The 23,860-nt window shown below is 45.6% G+C and overlaps 1 protein-coding gene and 1 long non-coding RNA gene across 2 annotated transcripts in view; one reads left to right on the forward strand and one right to left on the reverse strand.

Annotated features, from left to right (window-relative positions):
• The window catches only part of LOC133224976 (uncharacterized), a 269,398-nt gene extending 268,033 nt beyond the window's left edge, over nucleotides 1–1,365 (reverse strand). The window contains exon 1 of the long non-coding RNA XR_009728984.1: nucleotides 1,245–1,365. This is a non-coding gene — a long non-coding RNA (uncharacterized LOC133224976). The remainder of the gene's footprint in view (nucleotides 1–1,244) is intronic.
• ABCA5 (ATP binding cassette subfamily A member 5) overlaps nucleotides 1–20,011 on the forward strand; it is a 29,579-nt gene extending 9,568 nt beyond the window's left edge. Inside the window, exons 12-38 of the mRNA XM_061376941.1 lie at nucleotides 148–323; nucleotides 710–829; nucleotides 1,854–1,992; nucleotides 2,169–2,259; nucleotides 2,428–2,567; nucleotides 3,764–3,883; nucleotides 4,843–5,044; nucleotides 5,291–5,460; nucleotides 6,334–6,467; nucleotides 7,524–7,661; nucleotides 8,304–8,417; nucleotides 8,535–8,705; nucleotides 9,893–10,006; nucleotides 10,241–10,378; nucleotides 10,881–10,955; nucleotides 11,820–11,911; nucleotides 12,398–12,524; nucleotides 12,611–12,728; nucleotides 12,834–12,925; nucleotides 13,098–13,273; nucleotides 13,769–13,844; nucleotides 13,930–14,024; nucleotides 14,397–14,516; nucleotides 14,716–14,865; nucleotides 15,820–15,899; nucleotides 16,154–16,209; nucleotides 16,735–20,011. Of these exons, the coding sequence (XP_061232925.1) occupies nucleotides 148–323; nucleotides 710–829; nucleotides 1,854–1,992; nucleotides 2,169–2,259; nucleotides 2,428–2,567; nucleotides 3,764–3,883; nucleotides 4,843–5,044; nucleotides 5,291–5,460; nucleotides 6,334–6,467; nucleotides 7,524–7,661; nucleotides 8,304–8,417; nucleotides 8,535–8,705; nucleotides 9,893–10,006; nucleotides 10,241–10,378; nucleotides 10,881–10,955; nucleotides 11,820–11,911; nucleotides 12,398–12,524; nucleotides 12,611–12,728; nucleotides 12,834–12,925; nucleotides 13,098–13,273; nucleotides 13,769–13,844; nucleotides 13,930–14,024; nucleotides 14,397–14,516; nucleotides 14,716–14,865; nucleotides 15,820–15,899; nucleotides 16,154–16,209; nucleotides 16,735–16,842 (3,332 nt within the window). The 3' untranslated portion in view covers nucleotides 16,843–20,011. The remainder of the gene's footprint in view (nucleotides 1–147; nucleotides 324–709; nucleotides 830–1,853; nucleotides 1,993–2,168; nucleotides 2,260–2,427; nucleotides 2,568–3,763; nucleotides 3,884–4,842; nucleotides 5,045–5,290; nucleotides 5,461–6,333; nucleotides 6,468–7,523; nucleotides 7,662–8,303; nucleotides 8,418–8,534; nucleotides 8,706–9,892; nucleotides 10,007–10,240; nucleotides 10,379–10,880; nucleotides 10,956–11,819; nucleotides 11,912–12,397; nucleotides 12,525–12,610; nucleotides 12,729–12,833; nucleotides 12,926–13,097; nucleotides 13,274–13,768; nucleotides 13,845–13,929; nucleotides 14,025–14,396; nucleotides 14,517–14,715; nucleotides 14,866–15,819; nucleotides 15,900–16,153; nucleotides 16,210–16,734) is intronic.
• Nucleotides 20,012–23,860: the final 3,849 nt, after the last annotated feature.

Genomic DNA, 23,860 nt, shown 5'->3' on the forward strand with positions numbered 1-23,860 from the left:
AAAAACCAAAGCTGTTGACCTTTGGTATTTCAGGATGCACCAGGTTTTTCTCTGGATAACATCCACTTTAGGTCTGTGTCCACGCTAGCCTGCTCTTTGGCAGTGACAGCACCTCTCCATTGATTGCTCCTGGCTTTTCTTTTATAGGGTTTGTTTCAGTCTATGGGCACAAAGTCTCTGAAATCGATGAGATGCTCGAAGTGCGACAGATAGCGGGGGTGTGCCCTCAGTCTGACATCCACTTCGATATACTAACTGTGGAGGAGAACCTCTCCATATTTGCTGCAATTAAAGGAATCCCTCAGAATGATTTGATACAAGAGGTAATCAGATACTGTCTGTATTTTAACCTGTATGACAAAATACCCTTACACGGTGCAGGGATTTCCCTAAGACAAGTTTGCAGGGAAATACTGTTCTACAGTCCAATAGACAAAGTGGTACAGGCAGATTTCTTTACAAAGATAAATTGTCAGTTATTTGTAGGAGATTAAAATGCTCATAAAGTGTTTTAAATCACAGCATTTCTATTAAAGCATAGGCACCTTTTAAGTTCTTCTGGTCTGCTCTGGATGTACAGCTTCATTAGCAGGGTGTGCAGTTCAGATACACCGAATTAGGAACAGTTAATTTGAGTGTTATTGTTAATAATCTGGTTAAAAAACTTACAGGTTTTTTTAACAATAAATATGTTCTCTGTGTTTTACAGGTGCAGAAAGTGCTGTTGGATTTGGATATGCAGCCTATCAGAGACAACCAAGCTAAAAAATTAAGTGGGGGGCAGAAGAGGCGGCTGTCGGTGGGGGTTGCTGTTCTTGGTAACCCAAAGGTGAGTGTGATGGAGAAGTTCCTCACTTGGTGTCAATAATACCCCTAAGGGTGGGTGTTTCTTGTCAGAACCATGCTAATAATGCTAATAAGATGTAGTACTATGTATGTATATATGTAATAATAATGCTACTAATAAGTAAGAGGTGGAGATTATTACTTTGAAATTGTTCCTTTTCTCTTTGCTTATGGTTTAAACAATTAAAATCACTTCAGTAGCTCAACCTTTGTAATTAAGGATGTTAACGGTTTAGGTAATGGCAGTGGTTCTGGATTTGACCTCTTTGTGAAATAAATAGCATTGCAAGCTTTATATTGTTTCTGACAAGATTTAGCTCCCGAGAGTGAACCTGTTGGAGACTTTCCTTGCAAATCCATAGATCTGTGGGATCCAGACTGGTTTGGGTTGAAGGGACCTTAAAGCTCATCCAGTTCCAAACCCCTGCCACGGGCAGGGACACCTTCCACTGGAGCAGCTTGCTCCAAGCCCCATCCAACCTGGCCTTGAGCACTGCCAGGGGTGGGGCAGCCGCAGCTTCCCTGTTTAAAGCCATTCTCCTTTGTCCTGTCACTGTATGCCCTTGTCAAAACTCCCTCTCCAGATTCCTCGCCTCCAGGCACTTGGAGCAGGGATGGAGCCAGAGCTCCTTTTCTTTGTGCTACAGTTCTGTTATTTCTCGCCTTTAAGAGTGGGGGCTGCCTTTAGATCTGCTTTTAAAAATGATGTGTGTGACAGTTCACTGGGATTTTAAAAGCGTGTGTGTGTATTTAACCATCCTTTAATGGGAGGAGTGAATCCATAGCTAAATGTGACTTTATTAGAAACAGAATAAAAGTGGCTGGCATAAACTTACTATTATGATTTTTCCCATTTGTCACAACAGGAGGTGAGTTTATTCCATGTATAAGGAAGGGAGCTGCCCTGCTTGCTCTAGTCCTGTATCTGTTCTTTAGGTAGGATTTCCTGAGGTCAGCATCACGCATGTGGATGTGGCTTTACAAATGCTCTTGGTTTTGCACTTGAGGTTTTGCTGCTGGATGAGCCGACTGCAGGGATGGATCCGTGTTCACGGCACATCGTCTGGAACCTCCTGAAAAACAGGAAAGCGGATCGTGTGACGGTTTTCAGCACCCACTTCATGGATGAGGCGGATATCCTCGCTGGTGAGTCCTGCTGCCACCCCCTGGGTACCAGCCTGGGGCAGTGACAGTCCCATCACTGGACAGCAGAAAGTGATGTTTCTCTAAGCATGGAATAAACTCCTATGTGAAATACAGGGGGTTTGAAGCAGACTTTGTCAGTATTCTGGTTCAAGATCCTTCTTGACTTTTGTCTCTAGATCGGAAAGCTGTGATTTCTCAAGGGATGCTAAAATGCCTTGGATCCTCTCTCTTTCTCAAAAGCAAATGGGGAATTGGCTATCGCTTGAGGTATTATTTTTGTGTGATACCTGTTGTGTTGACATCTTGTATCACTTTTTAAATTGCATTCTGTTGCAGTCTGTAAGATGGCATCCCCTTTGTACCGAATGCTTGGTGTTCTCCTATGCTGGTGTAAGGAGAAAAGCTTTAAAACCCCAGTTTCCTGTGTTTTCATAGCATGCACATCGATGCCTATTGCAACACAGAAGCTACAACCTCTCTGATACGACAGCACATCCCTGCAGCCAGCCTGCTGCAGGAGAACGATGAGCAGCTCGTGTACACGCTGCCGCTGAAGGACATGGACAAGTTTGCAGGTACTGAGGGTCCTGTGGTGTTGCAGGGTTGAATGGCTGCAGCAGAGAAATCCGTCAAGCGTGGCTGTAACTTGCAATTCTCATTACGTTGTGACTTCTGCATTTATGTGTTTTTATATGTATTTGTTATCTGGCTGCTGCTTGGTTAAGTAAGGTCTTAGGTGGGTGAGGACCTTGTTGCATCCCCCAAAGGGGCTGTGGTGTAAGAAGGATGCAGGTACCCAACAATGAGGGCTGGGGAGATGCTAACAGAAGGATGAAGAGACCCCTTTGTCCGGGAATCCCCTTGTCCTGCAGAAGCATCATCTTATCACAGAGTGTTTTCATGAGCAGGGTTGGCCTCCAGCAGGAAGCCAGAAAGCCCCAAGTCCTACCAAAATCAATCCCCTCTTGTGAGCTGCAAAGAGCATCGTGTCACTGCCTTAAAATGCACTGTGAGAGGGAGCACAGAGCGGATGTGCCTGATTTCACTAGATGGCAGCAGTTACCTGATCAGTCCTACCCTGGGCTCCTTGGTCACCTCCCAGGGTATGGAAGAAACAGTGTCCCCTTGTGCAAAGCTAAGGGAGAATCAATACTGATGTGAATATGCGGCTCATATTTCATAAATGGCCTTTTCCCCATTGCATTTAACCAGTTAATAATTCATTTGCTTCACCTCTACCAGAAACTGCATGAACTTTCTGGAAAAACAGGCAGGATTGAATCAATTCCCCAAAGCTGTTTCCAGGAGAAGCAGAGGTTGGGAACATGCCTCAGCCACAGGGCAGAAGGAATTGTGGAGATGGGATGAGCATTGTGTATCCGACTGTGCTTCCCATTTTACCTTTCCCTTCAGGGTGATCTTGGCTCTGAAGCTCCTTGTTTTATCAAGTCCTTCACTTCACAGGACTGGCAGAAGGCAGCTCTGAGCCCAGGAGCGTTAGGATGCTGAGGTGTATTTCATAAACACTGCAGTTTCAGGAAAGCATGCCCATTTCTGACCAGACATTGAAGTTTTGTGCTAAAAGGGGCTTATCCCAACCTTGGTTCTCCAGCCATGACCTGTGTCTTCATAACTAAGCAACCATATTCACACATTGCCTCCTTTTCCCCACCATGCAGAAGGCTTTAGGGATGCCTCTGGTGTGCTTGAAGACCTCTTGGGAGGCGGTGTAACCCTGTTTCAGAGCAGGATGCTTCATTTCTGTCCCTAGGTTTGTTTTCTGACCTCGACACCCATACCCACCTGGGCGTTATCACCTATGGCGTTTCAATGACGACGCTGGAGGATGTCTACCTGAAGCTGGAGGTTGAGGCAGAGATTGATCAAGCAGGTGGGGTGGACCATGGCTATTTTCCTGTTTTCCTTCATATCTGAGTTAGCCTTCACTAGTGTAGAGCTGCCCATGTCACTGCCAGAAGGAGCTTTGCCTTGGAGGCAGCAATAACAAGTCCTATTGCAGAGCGCATCAGCTCCTCTGCTCTCACAGCCGCTTCCAGCCTTCTGAAACATTTAACACAAAACCCACTCAAAAGCAGTGGTTTTGGGTGTGGAGTGGTTCTGGGAGGATCCAGGGAAAACCTTTTTACTTGCTGTGTCTGCAGTAGTGAATTTTTCATTTAGGAGCTTACAGCTCTTTGCTTTGTAGTGGTGCTTCTTAAAATGGGCTTTATTGTCCTAATGGAGCTTTACTTTCAAGCAGTTGTGAATGCACAGTGTAAAATCCATTTCCAGCTTTCTGCATGAGCAGTAATATTAAAAGCCTGCACTTAAGGCTGAAATAGATGAACTTGTCTCTTTTTTTCCGCCTCCTTTAAATTAACTTTCAATTCTAATAAAGCTGGGATCACTTAGTGTTACTAAAGAATGAATCAGTTCTTCTTCTGATGTTTACTTTGAATGGTTTAAGCTATCTTAATCTTTCTAGAGCTTTCTGAGTGATACAGGCTAGTAAGCTATCCTGCTCTGCAAAGTTTCTGTGTGGGTATAAGAGGATTTAACAGCTGAATGTGCTGGTACTGACTAACACTAGTACACACGTAGGTTAATGGTGAGAAATTGGGGTGAATACACCTTTTGAGTGGCAGAAATCTATACCAGCTGCTGTGTGTGTGATTCAGAGCTTTGGGTAGATCATTGGCATTGACCTTGGGGTTAAGCTGAGGCACTGGGACAGGATGAGATGGCTGCTGCAATAGCAAGGGGCAGGAACTGATGGCCACCCAGCCCCACCATTTCAAACCATGCTCTGCCAGAGCATCACATCGTAGAGTTTTGCTCTCTTTGTTTCAGATTACAGCGTGTTCAATTCCCAGCAAGTGCAGGATGAAATGGATGCAAAATCCCTGGACGATATGGAGCAGAGCCTCCTGATGCTGTCGGAGACGAAGGCACCAGCAATGAGCAACACAGCCCTCTGGAAGAAGCAGGTTGCCACCATAGCAAAAGTTCATTTCCTTAGTCTCAAGCGGGAAAATAAGTGTGTGAGAGTGATGTGAGTATTGGGGCTTTCTCATTTGTATACATACGTGCTCAAAACCTGTTTGAATGACACAAAGAAAGGGCAGGGTGTGATTAATGTTCCCCCCTTAGTTATATTTAAAACACAATAAGTGATGCTATCCATTACTGGCGAATGCATGCTTTTGTGGGTTGAGGGAGGCGATGTTTAGTAGTACGCACAGAAATTGGGTTGGCTTTGGCTGGATTTTAGTAAACCCCAAACTTCTCTCTCTTGCAGGTTGTTGCTTTTCCTGATTTTTCTTGTAGTTCAGATTTTATTGTTTTTCATACATCACATCATCAAGAATTCCATCGCTGCCATCAAACTCTCCCCTGATTTGTACTTGCTGAAGCCCGGAGAGAGCTCTCACAAGTACAGGAGTAGTCTCCTGCTGCAGAACTCCACAGGTGGGAAGGCAGAGGTGCTCCCGTCTCCCTTCTGTCTTTAAGATAGCGTTTTACAAGGTGGGGAGGGATGATGGGTACAGGTTTGGGGCCTGGGGACAAACCTTTTCCTTGTAATTAACCCAAATGAAGAGTTTCCAAGTGCCCAGAGACAGCAGAGAGTGGGTATCCTTCATGCCATGGGGATTGATCTGGACACCTTCCTCCTCCTCCATGTCTGAGTAGCTTTATGCTCACTATGTCATAAAATGACCTACATGAAGAAACTGGCCCCAGAGCCATTTAGAGCCATCAACATTCAAATCCTGCTATAAAACAGTTTGGAAAATTGCTTTTTGCCTCAACTTGGGATGTTTTAAATCTGCATAGCAGCAAACGCAGGCAATAGGAATGAGTGTCTGAGCTACAGGAAATTGTGTTTAGTGCAACTTAGTTTCTCTGGCCACCATATCAAAGTGTTGCTGGTTTCCTGCTATTTTAGTGAAGTCTCTATTCAACCAATCCTTTGAGTCTCCTGATAGTGCTCATTGCAGCTCTGCCCATTGGACTTGCACAAATGCATTGGAGAATAAAACCATGACATTTTCTTGAGTGCTTTGGAGGCTGTTGAGTGGGAAGCCAAAATAAAGCCATTCATGTTGTTTGGAATGGCAGAGGACTCTCTTTGATGGGTGTAAGGAAAGAGCGATCTTTCTTCATAGGGTGTTGAGGAGGTTTGGAAAAGACACGTAGATGTGGTGCTTAGGGACATGGTTTAGTGCCACTGTGGTTTAGTGGTGGCTTGGCAGTGCTGGGTTAACGGTTGGACTTTATGATCTAAAAGGGCTTTTCAACCTAAACGATTTCATGACTCACCATTGTTTTCTCTTACACCAGAATCTGGTATTGATGACATTGTCCACTCTCTTGGGAGCATGAACATCCTCCTGGAGATGTTCAATGACAGCGATTACGTCTCGGTAGCACCTCACAGCGCAGCTTTAAACGTGCTTGATCTTGCATCCAGACAGGTAAAGAGAGCCAGACTGGTTCAGTCATGTCCCAAGGAGCAGGCGAGCAGCTGGGTTTGTTGTTCTCCAGCCTGAAAGGCACATATTGAGTCATATAATCAAATAATATCATATGATATTGCTTATACAAGAGGACTGTAATGAGGACTTGTATTAACTGAATTGAAATATTATCAAATTATCAAAATGAATGTTCATTCTCCCATAATGATAATTCTGGTAGACCAATAAAACTTCCATCCTTTTTTTCTCCCCCCAAGGATACAAATAGCCAAGAGGAATATTTTACTTTACAAGAGACCTGGCACAGGGATTCATATTTTTTCTTATGCTGGTTGAATTGTACAATTTGATAGAGGTATAATCCCCTAGTGCTCTCATGTGTAAAGAAAATGAGTTTCTTGGGTTGTAAGTGTTCGTTTTGGTATGGTCATTGGAGGGGTGTGAAACAGATTTGAACATTGGGGTCGTATTTAATCTCTAGCAAAGGAACTGCTTTGCAACATGCCAGCTCTGCCTCTTGTTCCCATTTTTATTCATTACCAACTGTTGATATCCGTGTGACAGGGCAGCCCTTGGCTAATGTGAATCTGGGCCTGTCTGGTTTCTAAATGCATTAGGAAGAACATACGAGTGTGGATTGCTGTGGGGTTTGTTTTCCAGACTGTAATTGTCTGGAGCATCATTTGTCACGGTGTCACAGTTGCATAAAACATGCTGGGAATTTATCCCAAATAATTTGTTCTCTGCGAGCATGACTGTTTTCCTGCATTAGGTGGTGTGTTATAACCGCCCTGGTGTGTTATAACCGCCCTGGTGTGTTATAACCGCCCTGGTGTGTTATAACCGCCCTGGTGTGTTATAACCGCCCTGGTGTGTTATAACCGCCCTGGTGTGTTATAACCGCCCTGAGCAGCCCAGAGCCTCATGCAAAGCATCCTCTATTGTGCAAAGATTTGTCCCCATGTTCAGGTTTAATCTAGCCCATAGGAGACCCCTCTCAGGGTGTTACCCTTCATGCAGAAGAATTAATCCAGCACATACTTTCCTTTCCAGAACTATGTTTTCACGGTCATATTCAACAGTACCATGGTGCATTCCCTGCCCGTTTTGATGAACATCATCAGCAATCTACTCCTGCGCAATTTAAACGTGACAGAGAGCATTCAGATCTGGAGCAACCCCTTCATTCAGGTGAGCAGCACAGCAGAAACCACACTTAAAATACAGGATGTTTGCCACCTTAAACAGGGTAGGTGGCAAAGCATCGGAATGACATGAAGAGGACACTTACCCATCCCTGGCAGTGTCCAAGGCCAGGTTGGACACAGGGACTTGGAGCAGTCTGCTCTAGTGGAAGGTGTCCCTGTCCCAGCCCGTGGCAGGGGTTGGAGCTGGAGGAGCTTTAAGGTCCCTTCAACCCAAACCATTCTATGGTGAAAGGTGTCAGGATTTTTGCTGTGCAGCTTGTGAAAGAGGAGGAAAAAGGGGCTTGGAAAGAGGATGTTCTGTTGGGAATTCATTACAAGTTCATTACAGGTTACCTGTTCTTGGGGGCTGAATGTGAGGATGCTGGAGGCCTGCTGCTTTCTGTGCAGAGCTAGGGTAGCCTTCAGGGGAGGAGAGGACCTGCTGCAGGAGATAAATGCAGTAGGAGTTTATTATACACACTTTCAAATACTCCAGAACTTCCATAGGTATTTCTCTTCCTTCTGTGGCTCAGATGATCTTGAGACACACAGAATCTATCAGCATTTACAGTCGTGTTCCAGTTCTAAATGCATTTATTTTGGTCACACACATTCTAGTACTGAAGAAATCTGATTTATATTTCAGAACCTTCCAGACACAATTTTCAGGCTGGAGATCTATTTTGAAGCTGTGTTGCTGGGAATCATCATAACTGGAATGCCACCCTATTTTGCCATGGATAATGCAGAAAACCATAAGGTGAACTCCTGCGTGTTGATTCAGAGAATGCACAAGAACTTGGGATTTGGAGGAAAAATCTGAAGAGGTGTCTTAATTAGTCTTTAATTAACGTGGTGTTCTCTTGTCCCATTGCAGATCAAGGCATACACACAGCTGAAGATAGCAGGGCTTTACCCCTCTGCTTACTGGACTGGGCAAGCTGTGGTTGACCTCCCGCTGTTCTTCTCCATCCTTACCCTGATGATAGGCAGCCTCTTCGCCTTCCACTATGGTGTTTATTTCTATGTGGGCAAGTTCCTTGCTGTGGTGAGTGCAGTGGGGACAGGAGCACATGTAAGCTCCCTTTAGACAGGTACTGAAAGACTGCTCTAAGGTGACAAGAAACCTGGAGAGGGGCTTGGGACAAGGGCCTGAGGGACAGGCCAGGGGGAATGGCTTGAACCTGCCTGAGGGGAGGCTGAGATGAGCTCTTAGGCAGCAGCTCTCCCCTGTGAGGGTGCTGAGGCGCTGGCACAGGGTGCCCAGAGAAGCTGTGGCTGCCCCATCCCTGGCAGTGCTCAAGGCCAGGTTGGACACAGGGGCTTGGAGCAAGCTGCTCCAGTGGAAGGGTCCCTGCCCGTGGCAGGGGTTGGAGCTGGAGGAGCTTTAAGGTCCCTTCCAACCCAAACCAGGCTGGGATTCTATGAAAATGCTTAATTGAGGCTGCTGGAGCAGAGGCACCGGTCAGGCTGCACCAAAGGCAAAACAGTAGTACTTTTCATGGAGAAAACCACTCACATTTTGGAGTTCTATTCAGAACTGGAATAAAACAAAGCTTTAACATACAAGGACCTTCCAAGGAAACGCTCCGTCCTTTTTTGCTCTGCTTGCTCAGTCTGCTTTGTGCTTTTTGCTGCTGATTGATAATTGCTCCCTTTGCATCAGCGTGCTGCTAATGACAAGGTTACAGTGACTTTGAGCACGGAGCAGCTCCACAATGAATTGCAGGATGTGAATGAAGTGAAGAGGCTACAAGTCTTCATGTCTTTTGTATTCACTGTGGGCTTCCCTGAGATATTGGCTGTAATTGAGAAGAATCAGATTCTCCTCGCTGCTTTCCCAGAGCTCTTGAGTTAATCAGGTTTGGGATGTGACTGTTGTGCTGCAGGGCTGCTTTATCCTTTACCCTTGCTTTCGTTCCTGTGCAGATTCCAAGGTTGAAGGTGGAATTCATAATATTTACCAAAATCTTGAGGCCCACATTTATGGGAGCCTGTGTTATTTAAACAAGGGGAAATAGTTTAAAGGAAACTGAGCGGGTGAGGTTCCTGCCTATCCACATACTCTTATTCATGTCTTTGACAGTGTATATTGTATGTACCAAGGTGTGTATGTACCAAGTTAAGCAACACAGATGAATCCAGAGTTATAAAGCACACTGAAGTAATTCCAGTTATACCGAGCATCCACCCCTGGGCTCTTGCTTTCCTGAGAAACCTCTCCTCTCGTTGCAGATTTTCTGCCTGATAGGTTATGTCCCATCAGTCGTGCTCTTCACTTACGTGGTCTCCTTCACCTTTAAAAAGGTCCAGAATACAAAGGAATTTTGGTCATTTATATTTTCAGTGGTGAGTAACTTCACCTCGGTTTTGGTTAGCTGGGGAGAGCGGTTATCTCCAGAGCTGTCTTATTGCGCTGTGTGTCCTTAATGCACAGGAAATCTGAACCGTTCACTAATGTGAATTACTGTCATATCCTGCATGATAAAAGCTCTAAATAACGTACCTCAAATTAGATTATTTGTGCTTAGAGAGTCTGAACTAAATGAAAATTAACTTTTTTCCCCCTTTTCTTTTGTACAGACAGCCTTGCTCTGTACTGTTGTCACTGAAGTGGCCTTTTTTCTGGACTATTACCTGATAACCACTGTCCTGCATTATGTCTTCTCCATCTTCATTCCCATTTACCCCCTTATTGGCTGCCTGATTTGTTTTATAAAGGTAAGGGGGGATACAGGAGATCCTCTCCACAGTGCCTGTAGATGACTGGGGCTGGGTGGGTGTTTGTAAGGATAACGGGGCAGCAGTGGTGTAACATCATCTATAGCCATTCAACAAGCGAAAATTAGCAACTGCTGCTGAAGAGTCACCTTCATCCTGAAAGTGAAGTGTTGCAGCTCCAAAATAAGGAAAGGAGCAACTCTTCCATTAAATATCTAAAGGAAAACCATGTATTTCTCAGCCTGTGGACTGAACATACCCAGAAGTGGGAGAGGGGTTCATTGGGAGCCAGTGGCTTTAAACCAGGAGCAGCTGCAGGGACTGTGATGGAGTTTTAGTGGGGTTGGATTTGTGCAAGCAGGGTCTTTGCAGAGCTCAGAAAGTGCTTGAGCAATGTAACTTAAACTGGAGAGTTAAGTGGATTGGAGACTGAAGTGCAGTATAGAATAAGCAGTCTCTGGTAGGTGGTTATTTACCTGGATATGTTTTTCCTCATTGTCAGGTCTCCTGGAAAGGCAAGCGGAGGAACGGCGGATACTACGACCCATGGGACCGGCTCCTGGTAGCAGTTCTAGCTGTAAGCATGGTTATTGGATTATTTGCCATGTTGCTGTAGAGAATTACCAGCTCCTTCTGGGAGGCCCCTCTGTTCAGGCATCTTTATTAATAAAGATTTGATCTAACACTGAGCATCGCTGGAGCCCGCAGCTTTTGCAACCTGTTGCTGTGTGAACAGTACTAGTAAAGCTGCTGTGCCTACCAGGTCAATGTCTGCTACTGCAGCAGCCCCATCAGTGGTGCCAGTATTTATCCTGATTATTGGAGTCCACATTGATGGAGCAAGAGCTGGAGCAGGGGACAGCCCCTTCTCTCTCTAGAAACCCCACATAGAATCATAGAATAGTTAGGGTTGGAAAGGACCTTAAGATCATCAAGTTCCAACCCCCCTGCCATGGGCAAGGACACCTCGCTCTAAACCATATCACCCAAGGCCTCATCCAACCTGGCCTTGAACACTGCCAGGGATGAAACATTCACAACCTCCCTGGGCAACCCATTCCAGTGCCTCACCACCCTCACAGGAAAGAATTTCCTCCTTATATCCAATCTAAACTTCCCCTGTTTAAGTTTTAACCCATTACCCCTTGTCCTACCACTCCAGTCCCTAACGAAGAGTCCATCCCCAGCATCCCTATAGGCCCCCTTCAGATACTGGAAGGCTGCTATGAGGTCTGATTGCTATTATATCTAAGCAGGCTCTGGTTGCGCTCACCTTCAGTGTTGATCCACTGAGCAGCGTCCTGGAAACATGAGCACTTCTGTGGTTGTGAAGAGCTGGGGCTTCTTGTTGCTCATTACACTGGTGGGATCACCTGTAGGGCCACCAGCCTTGGAGGGCCAGCAGTGGTCTGAGTAACCAGATTGTATTTGTCTGTTTTAGCCCTATTTGCAGTGTGTGGTGTGGCTCTTCCTCCTGCGGTGTTTCGAGCTGAAGAATGGAGGGAGGACAGTGAGAGAAGATCCATTTTTCAGGTCTGCCTCTCGAATAGACTTTAAGGATGCTTTTGAAAGTGATGCTGGTGATGAAACTGGAGTATGCCGTGTATAGCTATGGGGGATGTTGCAGAAAATGTAATACCTTTGGTTATATCCTATCCCAGGTGTCTACAGAATTTGCTCTCCTAATTTTAGTTGTCTGAAATTCAGTCACTAAAGTGCAGAAATGGGTTTTTACTTTCCTTTAAGTTGTACCAGTGCAAAATCAGGAGTTTTGTAAGGACATCACCTATAAAAAACCAGGGGAACTTCCTTTCCCACTGCAACTCCCTTTACCAACAAAGAGCTCAGCATAAAGATGACATAGTTGCAGCTATTGACATCTCTTGGGGCTTCTCATATGTGCTGCAGAAACGTGTTACTCCCAGGGTTGGCAAACACAAGTTGCTTTCTGCATCAGAGCAGCGAGCAAATCTCAGCTGGATGCTGAGCAGCGGCATCACGTTGTTTTCTTCCCCTTAGAAAGTGCTTTACAAAAGCCAAAACCTGGAAGTTTCCAGATGTGCCACGTGATGAGAATGAAGATGAAGATGTGAAGGCAGAGAGGCTGCGAGTACAAGAAGTGCTGAGCAGCCCCAAAAGTGAGGAGGTAACGCTGTGGTGCTACCCAGAACCTGGATTTGGAGCTTTCCCAGAGTTGCTGATATCCACAGCCTCTTCTCCCTCCTGTTCTAGATGCCAGCAATCCTGGTCAGCAGCTTGCACAAAGAGTTTGATGAGAGGAAGGAATTTCTGCTGGGGAGAAAAATAAAGAAAGTGGCAACAAAACATGTTTCTCTCTGCGTAAAGAAAGGTTGGAGTTCAGCTACTGGCTGTTGAGCTGTTTTAGTTACAGCAACAACTCTTGAATCCATTTGCCTGACTTCATGGGCAATGTTTTGTGTTCCTCTTTCTTTAGGGGAGATCCTGGGTTTGTTAGGACCCAATGGAGCTGGGAAAAGCACTTTGATTAATATGCTCGTTGGAGAGATTGAGCCAACCAGCGGGCAAGTACGTTATGTGCCACAAACAGAAAACGAATGTATTATTATTATTATTATTATTATTACTATTTTATTATTATTATTATTGCAAACATTCCCAAGTGTTCTTTACTAAAACTTTACAAAACCAGCTCTGAAACTTACAACACTGAGTAAGGTTTGTGTTTTTTCCCTCGCAGGTTCTGATGGGAGATGATGCTTTTGGCCTGCCCAGTGAAGACGACTCAGTGAAATTTGTGGGCTACTGTCCTCAAACAAACCCTCTTTGGCCAGATATTACATTGCAGGAACACTTTGAAATTTATGGTGCTATCAAAGGAATGAGTCCATCTGATGTTAAGGAAGTCATAAAACGGTAAGTAGTTTGTTATAGGCATGTTTAAGGTTAGCGATGCTTTTCTTAGGGGTTGGTTTATTGGAGGTTAATTCCACTTTCCCTAATATAATCCTTTTTCCCTTTAAGTTTAATGGGATCTTTTCAGCAGACTCAGCACGTGTGAATTGTAGGTGAGGAGATACAGGTTAAACCATGCAAATTCAACTGGCATTTGTAGTTTCATATTCTCATTAAAGTTATGAAGTGCTGTTGACAACCTTTGCAGAGGATGGGGAGTTGGGGCAAGAAGGTGTTTCTGGGCTGTCACCACAGGCTGCCCTGGGACACAGGGATGGTGGGTTTTGTATGGAATCACCCAGCTCCAGTTCTGCTTATTGCTCTGCTTTCTATATACCTTATATCCAAATGTTTGTAACGGTGTTCTTCCAATGAGACTGTTTGCATGCAGTGTGATGAGGGGAAAGCCAAGCCATCACTCTCAGCTTTTCACATGAGGTCCTCCCCCTTCTGCAGCATCTCAAGCGCCCTGGATTTAAAAGATCACCTGCAGAAGACAACAAAGAAGCTGGGAGTGGGTCTAAAGCGCAAGGTATGGGGAAGATGCTCAAGCTGCCCATGTGGGGTGTCCTTAGCATCCGTGGGGTCCTTACCCTGTCCCTTTGCCTTCCTCCCAGCTGTGCTTTGCTCTCAGTATGCTGGGCAACCCGCGGGTCACACTCTTGGATGAGCCCTCGACTGGGATGGATCCAAAAGCCAAGCAGCACATGTGGTGAGTGCTGCCAGGGCTATGCTGACCACAGGCTTGGTCTCTGCCCAGTTTTATGTGTGCATTATCCCTGTTAACACTAGGGAGAGCCATAGACAGGGAATGCATCCTTAGTGCCAGGTGCACTTCATCTGTGTCCTCTTCCAGAACAGCTTGGAGATTTAAGGCTTGGAAGTGGAAAGAAATCTTCAAAGCAATATAAGGAGTGTAGATTTGAGTATGTTTGTGAAAAATTCAGGTGTTAATTATAGTAGTGTTGCTCCATAAAATAGAGGATTTACATTGACCATCACGGTCCCCTCTTCCTGGTAACCCAGGCTTTACTGTTTCATGAGAAATGTTTTATTCAGAGGTTTTCTTGGTTGTGTTTTGCAGGAGGGCCATTCGAGCAGCGTTTAAAAATAAGGAGAGAGCAGCAATCCTGACCACTCACTACATGGAGGAGGCGGATGCTGTCTGTGACCGTGTGGCCATCCTGGTGTCTGGGCAGCTCAGGTACCACCGAAGCCCTTCCTGCAGGGAGGGTAGGACAGCAGCCAACTAGAATATATTGCTAAAACTATAGATAGACAATTTGTTATGCACTTGGAGCAAAATTGAGCTTTAAGCTGCAGTAAATGGTCTGTAAGGAGTTAAGCTGCTTTTTGAGGTGTTGTAATAAGTGCGACTCTCCTTTTCTCTCTGGGACTGGTAGATGTATAGGTACGGTCCAGCACCTGAAGAGTAAGTTTGGCAGAGGATACTTCTTGGAAATGAAACTAAAAGAAACAGCAGATGTACAGCAGGTGGAGTATCTGCAGAGCCAGATTCTGCACATCTTCCCGAACGCAAATCGCCAGGAAAGGTGAAGTTGAACAAGTGCATGGGACAGGTTGATGTTACGAAAGCCCCGGATTCCTCAGCAGTTCCTTGGCACCGAGGAGGGAATGCCAGGATAGTAAAACTTACACCAAATATTTACACATGGCTTAAAAACCAAGACAAGGGAGGGTTTTGCAGGCCAGCAGAAGCTGCCAGGCGATGGCTGCGAGCCCTGCTTGCAGATGTTCAGCACGGAGGAAGCAAAACCCCATTTCTGCATAACTGTTGCCTGACGGCTTCCTCCTCAGTTGGGGCCCTCGGGAAACGGGTAAAATCTGAGTCACTGGCCCTTGTCTGGAAATGCTTCAGTGTTTTCGGGGGGGTACCTCGGGGCTTGAGGGTGGGTTGGGTGGTTTTCTTTCAACAGCTTTGACTTGCTGTATGAACTCAAGGGTCTGGCTTGGTGAAGCTCTCCAGAAGGGCACTGAGGGTGTTGTGTAAGGAGTGTTCCTCAAATGGGGCAGATCTGGAGGGGAGGGTTCAGTTTACAGAAGCAAACGTGTGGGGTAGAGCAGCTCTCTGTTCTGGAGTGTGGGTTGCGGGAACCACTGCATGATGCAGAGTCCCAGTAGACCCTGTGGCCTCTGCCTGAGTTCATTTGAAAGGCAAAACCTCACAACCACAGGAGTTCCGGGCAGTGATTTTTCTTTCATGAGTTTATAAGAGAATACAAGTGGTTGAATCCAAGCTGAAGAGCATGAAACACAAAGCAGTCTCAGGGGATCACAGCTGGTGCACCTGGGCCTGGGTCTCTGATAGGGTTATAAACCAGCTGGTCTGGAGCTGTGTCATTCCTGTTGTCTTGTATGATGGTAACTAGTTGAAATCCCTGGAGTAACCCTCAGAAAATGAGTTTAAATCCCTTCAGTTAAATGCTGATGTTTTTGCTTTGAGTAACCTCACCTGAAGCTGGATCTTCTTTGTTTCTGTATTGCAGTTTTGCTTCTATTTTGGCATATAAAATTCCTAAAGAAGATGTACAGTCACTTTCACATTCTTTTTCCAAGCTGGAAGAAGGTAATTAAGCACTTGCCATGCGCCACATACAGAAATCATTTTGTCCCCCCTAACCAACACTTTTGCTATGAGGTGGCACTTCTGCATGACTGTTCCAAATCTATTTGATTTATGTTTTCTATTATTATTGCTGTCTCAACTCTGTTTTGTGTGAAATCGAGAGTAAGCACTTGTAGCAGCTTAGAATGCTTTAAATCCAAAGGTATCAGGTAGTGAAGCATCCCTAAATGTGCTCTCATTAATTCTTTCAACAGTAAAACACGCCTTTAACATTGAGGAGTACAGCTTTTCTCAGGCAACACTGGAACAGGTATGTTAAAGCAAATGGTACTTTGTGGAAGTAAACCCTGCCAGGCAAAGGTGTTGCAGGTCTTTTGATGGGGTTTTTGCAGACATATGGGGTGGATTCAGTTTGTACTGGCTATATAGAATATAGAGGGGTTGAGGAGTCCTGTACAGGCAGCTTGTGCCCTGTGCCCGGCTTTCAGGCAGCTGGGGCTGCTCTGCTCAATGCCTGTTTGGGTATTTTTGGGTACCTGAAATTCCCTTTTTCAAAGTGAATTGGGACTGCTAGTTCCCTGAAATGGAGGGCTTAATATTGCTTATTCTGTATTAGTTATTGCTGACCATAAATGTCCTTCAGCTTCCTTTTCACTGTTCTCCTGAAGAGCTGAGTTGGGAGGGTAGGAGCAAGGAGAACAAACCCCAGAATACTAAAAACTTCCTACTTGGAGATGAAGCAACACATTCAGTACTCGTGAGGCTTTTAGCATGAATTCTATTAAGAAAGTTCCTACAAGGAGCGTGGTGTATTCACTCCCTTTGTCTGCCCCAGGTTTTTGTGGAGCTTGCTAAAGAGCAGGAGGAGGAGGACAGCGCCTTTGGCACCCTGAACAGCACACTGTGGTGGGAGAGGACACAGGAGGACAGAGTTGTTTTCTGAGCTCCTCATGGCCCAGACCTGGGCAGCCGGTGTGTTGTGCCAGCAATGATCCTCTGTGCAGACATCAGGGCATGTGTGGGGGAAACACCCGAGCTGGGATGGAGAAGGAAGTTGTGTCTGGAAGCACGGAGCACATTGCACCATCCTGGCCTTAGGAATATCGCCGCAGTGGTGGTGAGCATCCCCACTGTTGTTCTGGCTGACCTGGAATTCCTCCTTCCTTTGCTGTTTCCCGGTTTGCATTGAGCAAGAAGATGCTGCCACGACAGTCGGTCATCTCCTGGTGTTGGTGGCTTGAGCAGGAGCACCAGCCTGCCTTCCTCCCTCAGCCGTGCTGTGCTGAAGTTGGGATCCTTACTGGAGATCCTGCATCTGAGCTAAACCAGTTGCTGTTGGAGCATCCTGCCCTGTGGGACCTGCTCACTGGGTATTGCCTTGCCCCATGCCCTTGGCTGGGTATTGCTGCCTGCCCAACGAGGTGCCATGCAGACACATACCCCTGCAAGGTCCTGTTCTCCCACCGGTAGCTCCGTCCCTGCTTATGCTTAGACGATGCACCTACTTATAAGAGAAGGGCAAAGCCACTCCAAAGTAATCTTATTCACTGCAAAGAGGGTCCTGAATTCCACTGCGAGCTTAGCTTGGTATCCAACCAATGTGAAAATGTTCCTTTACACATATAATATGGCACTTGTTGGCACACATACTCCTTCCTCTTAGCAGCTGTGGATGATTCCTGCTGCTGATATGGGAGGCACTGGTGTTTGTAATGCATGCACTGTAGGGTTCAGGGGGTGTACAGAAGTGGATGCTTGCTTTCCCCTGCTTGGTGAGAGTACAAAGACATAACTGTGTAGCTACGGGGTTTGCAGAGCTGTGAGTATTCCCTTGTCTTCATTACAAAGTCCTAATTCTTTTGTTGGGTGTAACAACATGTATCCTGCCAGTTGCTTTTAAAGACAGTCCTTCTTAGATGTCTTCCTTTTCCTTGACAGTGATTTCATAAGTACATGCAACAGTATTTCCTAATCCGTCTTTGTTGTGATAGCAGTAAGTAATGCAGCAGTGTGCTCAGCACAGGAACGTTTGCTTTGTCTTAGAAGCACTAAGAAAAGCAGGATAGGTGGTCCTTTAGCCTAAGGTATGGCAGATGTAAGAAAATATATATATATATTTTGGTTTTCTACACAAAGCTGTCATCACTTCTTTTAGTTTTATAACGTAAAATTAAAGATTGCTAACAGTTCATTGTGTTCTGCAATGAATAGATACAGAGATGCATTTATATCAAGACACTGGCTTCATAAGTCATATCAATTATGCATCTTCGCATTAGAGGTAGAAAAGACCTTTGTTTTAATTGCAAACATTCAAGAAACTATGGGTTAAGGCAGAGTTGTGTGTCCCAGCTGTTTGTATGTATCAGGCAATAATGTATGTTATATGTCTGATAGTGATTTGTCAGCATATTGAGCCCAAACCTGTTGTCATTAGTTTCTTACTTTACTATGGGGAGATGTGACCTCTTTATGTACAACCTTTGCTTCCTCTTCTGTACCCGTAGAGTGCATCAACATGTTCAGATTTTGTTCTGTAGTTAACATTTGAGCCCAAGAACTGCAGGAACACGTGGACATCCCATCTGCTTCCCCAGGGGAAGGTCCAGAGCACAGACCATGAACCTTGCTGTTTTGTGGAGCCCTCAGCCATGGTATTTGCGTATGCCCTAATCTCCTGTGCTGGAAACAGAATGGAGGTAAAGAATGGGATTAAAGCACCAGTCTGTAAACTGCAGCTCCAGTTTCAACCTTTCTAGGGGTGAGGCTTCCCTATAAGAAAACTAAAATGACCAAAATTCAGCTCTTTTATTTAGCTCCTAGGAACCTCCATCCCATTGCTCCCAACTGCATCCCTGCTGCTGCCATCTCTGAGCATTTTCCTTTATTTGGAGCAAAGGGGGGACCCAGAATTTTGTCTTCAGATGCTTTCCCATGTATGTACATACAAGCTAGGTGTCTTCTCCAAATCCCACCTTTCTTACTTCCATCTCCCTTTTAATGGTGTTTCAGCTGTTGTGTGCACATCTGTCCAACAATGTACAGCACTATGAACTTAGCAAAGTACAACTGTGACCTGTCAGCCTTGATGCCTTCTTTTAACTTTAAGTTAAAGTCAAAGTTAATAGTCTGTAAAATAGCTCTGGACTGTCTGGATAACATCACCCTACTTCAAATGCTTTCTTATTTTCTAATGTTTCAATTGGATCATAAGAAAGCTTCTATTAGCAGCATTATTTGCTCAGCTTGGTACTGATCTTGTTTATTCTGGAGTAACCCAGGTGATGGTGGCACTGTATTTATGCAGCTACACATCCAAAGAATTTGGCTCCTTAGATGTGTGTTTGGGTGGGATCTTTTTGGTGTGGGGACATAGAGTCAATGTGGGACAAGATGCCACCTCAAACATTGATGTAATCCTAGTGGATTGTATCAGAAGTCTTTCGGAGTGTCACACGATGGCTGTAGTTGCCAGAATTGGGGAAAACACATGCAAAGTTACATTCCCAGGGGATTCTCTGGTTGGAGAGCTTTATTCCTGCAATTTTAAGTCCCTTTGTTCACGCCAGATCGCAGCCGCACAATTTACACACCCAGGTTGAGCTCTAGCAGATAAAACTGAGACATCGCAGCTGGATTTAGGCTGACTGTGGGACTTGGAGTAAATCAGTTCAGTTTATGCCACTGTTACCGGTTCCAGTGGGTTCCACACCTTGCAGGGTGGTTGTGAGAGATAGTTATCCAAAGCTTGGAAGATGTGTTTGCTTTGTGCTGTTATTATAAGGTTGTATTTTTCTATGGAGGAATTGAATGTGTCTGATTTCATTTATGTCCCCAAGAAAAGCCTTTCTTTAAAAAGCTCTCTGTATAGAAAGTGAAGCCTATTGTGTAGACAACATCCAGTACTCTGGTAGCAGACACAGAAGGTGTTGGGTCTGAAGGTGAAACGGTGGTAACGCTCCTCCTGATGTTGCTGTTGGGCGCTTTGAGTCATTGTGAGTTTAATTTATCCACTTGTGTGTCTTTTACCACTTTGTTGTGTTTGTAAGGTCGAGGTTTTTCCTTTTCCAGCAAAAAGTACTACCAAAATAAAGATGGATTGGATTGTTAAATGCCTGTGTTTCTATCATGCGTGTGCTTTGATGCTAGAAATAAGGGGGTTGATTTCAAAAGCCTTTGCTGTTCCTGGGGTGCAGTAAGGCTTGCAGGTGAGTGGGCTCAGGCAGAGCATGGGGGGTGGTAGATACAACTGGGGGTGTCAGGCTGCAATAATTCCCTATTTTAAATCGAATTCAGGGAATTGCAGCATTGAGACACTTGGGATTTGACCGCCCACAGACAGATGAATTCAGCCCAACTTCAGGCTAGAAGTGACCCCACGGCAGCTGCGTGCTCCTGGCACACCGTGTCCTGCATCTGCAGGATGAATCCATTCATCCACTTGAAAATCAACCCCAATGAAAAGATAATAACCCATTGTTGTGGTTGGAACCTAGGATGAGCTTGCTTGGGTGGCTGGATGGGTGCTTGTGAGGGTGGCTGAAGCTGGACCATGAAACAGGGATGGAGTGCCTTGCATGCTCCTTGCCTGAGGAGGAGGAGGAGGTCCACCTTCAGCCCTGTGGGTCACCTCAGGACTTAGCAAAATGAAAGGGGATTGTGCTCCCTGAACCCCTCAGTGAGGAGGAAAACAACCCCTCAAAAATTAATTTTGGGAATCTGAATTTGGGTGTAGTTTGGGGGTTAAAAATGCATTTTTCTGTAGATAATGTGCAGGCGTGCCAGGGCCCCATGCTGCACCAGGCACTGCCAGCAAACTATAGCACAGGATGTGTGTCAAAGTAGTGTTTTTGTAGTGAAGTGCATCCCAGATGTGCCTTCTGCAGTGATGAGCAGCCTTCCCCATTCTCCCCTTTTGCCCAATGGGAAGTAATGCAGGGAAAGGCTCTGCTCCTCTCCTACATAAACTCATTCCTTGTAAATGAGTAAATTGGCAGCTGCAGATCTACAGCCTTTTGTTAAGCAACAACCAGATGGCTTTTGTGTTCAGGTTTTTAGTCAGCTCTGCAGATCAGATGCAGGGTTTTCAAGCTATTGATGTTCCAGGACAACCAAATTCCTTTAGCTAGCTGAATCGTGTGGCTCTATGCTCATTTGGAGTGTACCCTGGCATACCTGTTTTCCTCACCTGCCTGTTGTGAGCACAGATGCACTGGAAAGCTGTTTTTTGGAGCACCCAACAACCCCCATCCTGATTCCAGCTGTGAGGCAGCTGCTGGAAAAGCTGCCGCAGGGGAAAGCTGTGCAAAAGGAGTGGAAAATCAAATATATTAAAACCAAAGAGGAATTGAGAAACAGAAATCCCACTGGTCCTTAGGCACTGGATTTGCCTCTGGAAAGGAGGGAGCTTCCTCTGCTCAGGCTCTGGGGAGCTGAGATGTGAAGCTTCCCTCCAGAGAAGTTCAGGCAGGGATGAGGTTGCTTTGCTTTAGGAGCTCGCATTCACCCCATCTCAGGACCCCGGCTCCTGGTAGAACCATGCACACAATGCACGAGTTCTATTAAACGCTGCCCATCACAGTGTTAGTCTACCCAGGCGTTAGGCTGGGTGGTTGCAGGTGTTGCTCCCCCCTTGGGTCATTGCTCCAGAAGCACTGAGAGCATTCCCACCTCCGGGACCGGACTCTGACGTCGGCTGGAGAGGGGCAAGGCCACCGGGCTGTGATACAGCTTTGAACCCTCTCCAGGGCTGTGAGGAGGCGCAGAACCCAGGCACCTCAGAGCTGGAGGAGACCTGTTCCCCATGGAAAGCACATTACCCGGTAAGGAGCTTCATTTCCCTCTCTTGTTAAGGGAAAATCTCTGCCTATGGCACTTCCGTGCAGCGGCTGCGTTTGATCATTTTCTTTCCTTACTGTTTTAATGCGGTGTCATGCTGTAAGAGCTGCGCTTTCCAGCTCTGTTCTCTGGCAAACCCTAAGCTTCACATCAAAATGCTTAAGAGGCAAAGAAGCAAAACTATTCTGCTTTTCTGGGTGTGATTTTGATTCTCGCTGCTGATGTACTTTGGCTCGAGACAAAGCTGCAGGTTGAGCACAGGCTCCTTCCAGCTAAGTATCCCCCCCTTCTCCAGCCGTGCCATTACCAATGTAAAGGCTTCTACGAGCACAGACCCCCAAACTTCACTTCTCTATGAATTCAAGTGTTGAACGTTGATGCAGAGCAGGCTTAGAGCTGTTTTTCCTCCAGTTTGGAATTTAAAACTGTGTGTTAAAGAGCGGAGTCAGTACAAACCTCTCCCATGTTTACCAGGAGTTAGACAGGGCTGCGTAGGGGTCAGATGCACGTCTTTGTTTTCGCACTGACTGGCAAGCAGCAGGGTTTATAGTGAGCACGTTCACCTCTGCACTCTCCACGTGCAGGGGTTGATCACTGGCTCTTGGAATGCTGGTGGCTCCTCTGGGAAGGAGCACGCTGCTTTCTTCATAGCCAGCATCGAGAGGTTCCTGCCAGTGCTCCTGAAGAGCTCGTCATGATATGCTCTGTTAGGTTTTAATTAGAGGGAAAACAAGTCTGAAGAGGTGGCAAATGGGAAATCCCTGCGATGGTAAATGAACAAAGTGGTTCTTTGGGACATGGCTTCCTGGGGCAACCTTTGGTATAGCAATGATAGACACAGCATCCCACTAAAAGGGGAGTGTGTTTGTGGAGAGCAAGAAGTTTGGGTGCATTTAGTGAGCCCTGGGGAAGGGAAATGCTTCCAGAGGCATCCAGTCTTTTACAAGTGATGCTCTTTACTGATTTAAAGCTTCTCAAACAACCCTTGCCTCTAAATAGATTTCTGATGCTAGGTTTTGTCTTCTGAACCAGCAAGTTTGAATTTCAGGTCTTGTAGAGGTGTGAGTCCCACTTACGTTTCATGCCTTTTGATATCTAATTGAAAGTTAAATTCTTCCTGATGAAGTCTGTGCAGCCTTTTCAGGCAGCATCACTTGTTTGAATTTCTGGCTTTGCGTTCCCAGTATTTGCTTCTTGTTCCACAGGCAAAAATAAGATTAGAACTGGTAGAAATTTAGTTGGAATTTCCTAAAACCTTTCAGAATTGCTCCATCTTTAGTCTTAATGAAGTGTTTGTTATGTCTGCAGACATTCGGTGCAGCTCTTACAAGAGCACGCATTTCCAGGTTACCCAAATACTCCAGCGTGAAGTAAACCCTTGTTTACTGCCCCAACATCCGTGGGCTGCTGCTTGAGTTCACAGCAGCTGAAATCCAGACCTGTGCAAAAACACAGTAATGCTTCCTAGAAATCCCTTCTGGATTGCCTTTAACCTTCACTGCAGGCTGCAGCAGGGCAGCAATGGAAAGAGCTCCAGGCAGGGAAAGCAGAGCGCCAGGGAGATAAGCCTTGTGCTAACAGTCAAGAGAATAAACAGGGATTCTGGATCCATTGCCCCTGGAGTATGCAAATATTGAACTCTTCCAAAAACAAACAGTGAAGGGAACAGAGTAGTAAAACCATTTATTAACTCCAGCTGCCCAATGTGTGCAATCGGGAAGTGATGTCCAAGGGGAAAAGAGCACCGAGCGTTTGAGCTTGCTTTGATTTCTTTTGGTTCCAGCCATTTTAAAGGATTAAAATACAACAACATGTTCTGAGGTTGCCTCCCCTGCTCTCTTCCTGGGGAGGTTGTGAAACCGGTTGCTCTGAAGTTGCGATTGTTTTTGCACAGGATATTTGCTGCTTGGCCGCATGGTTAATATGTAGAAATAGGAATATCCCCCAATAGATACCCCCTGGTTAGTATTTCGAAGGATATAAAGAAACACATTGGTGGGTTAATGTTCCCCTGCCCTGTCTGTCTCAAAGCTATAATACATTATATTAGCTTTTGGGTGAAAATGGAACAAATTGACTCCTTTTAGCACTCAGGAGCTGGACTTGACCCTGCTGCAGATCAT

Source organism: Neopsephotus bourkii, unplaced genomic scaffold, assembly GCF_033783945.1.
Source record: "Neopsephotus bourkii isolate Nb327-2 ecotype Australia unplaced genomic scaffold, CSIRO-AGI_Nbou_v1 NB_1749, whole genome shotgun sequence".
Lineage (NCBI taxonomy): Eukaryota > Metazoa > Chordata > Aves > Psittaciformes > Psittacidae > Neopsephotus > Neopsephotus bourkii.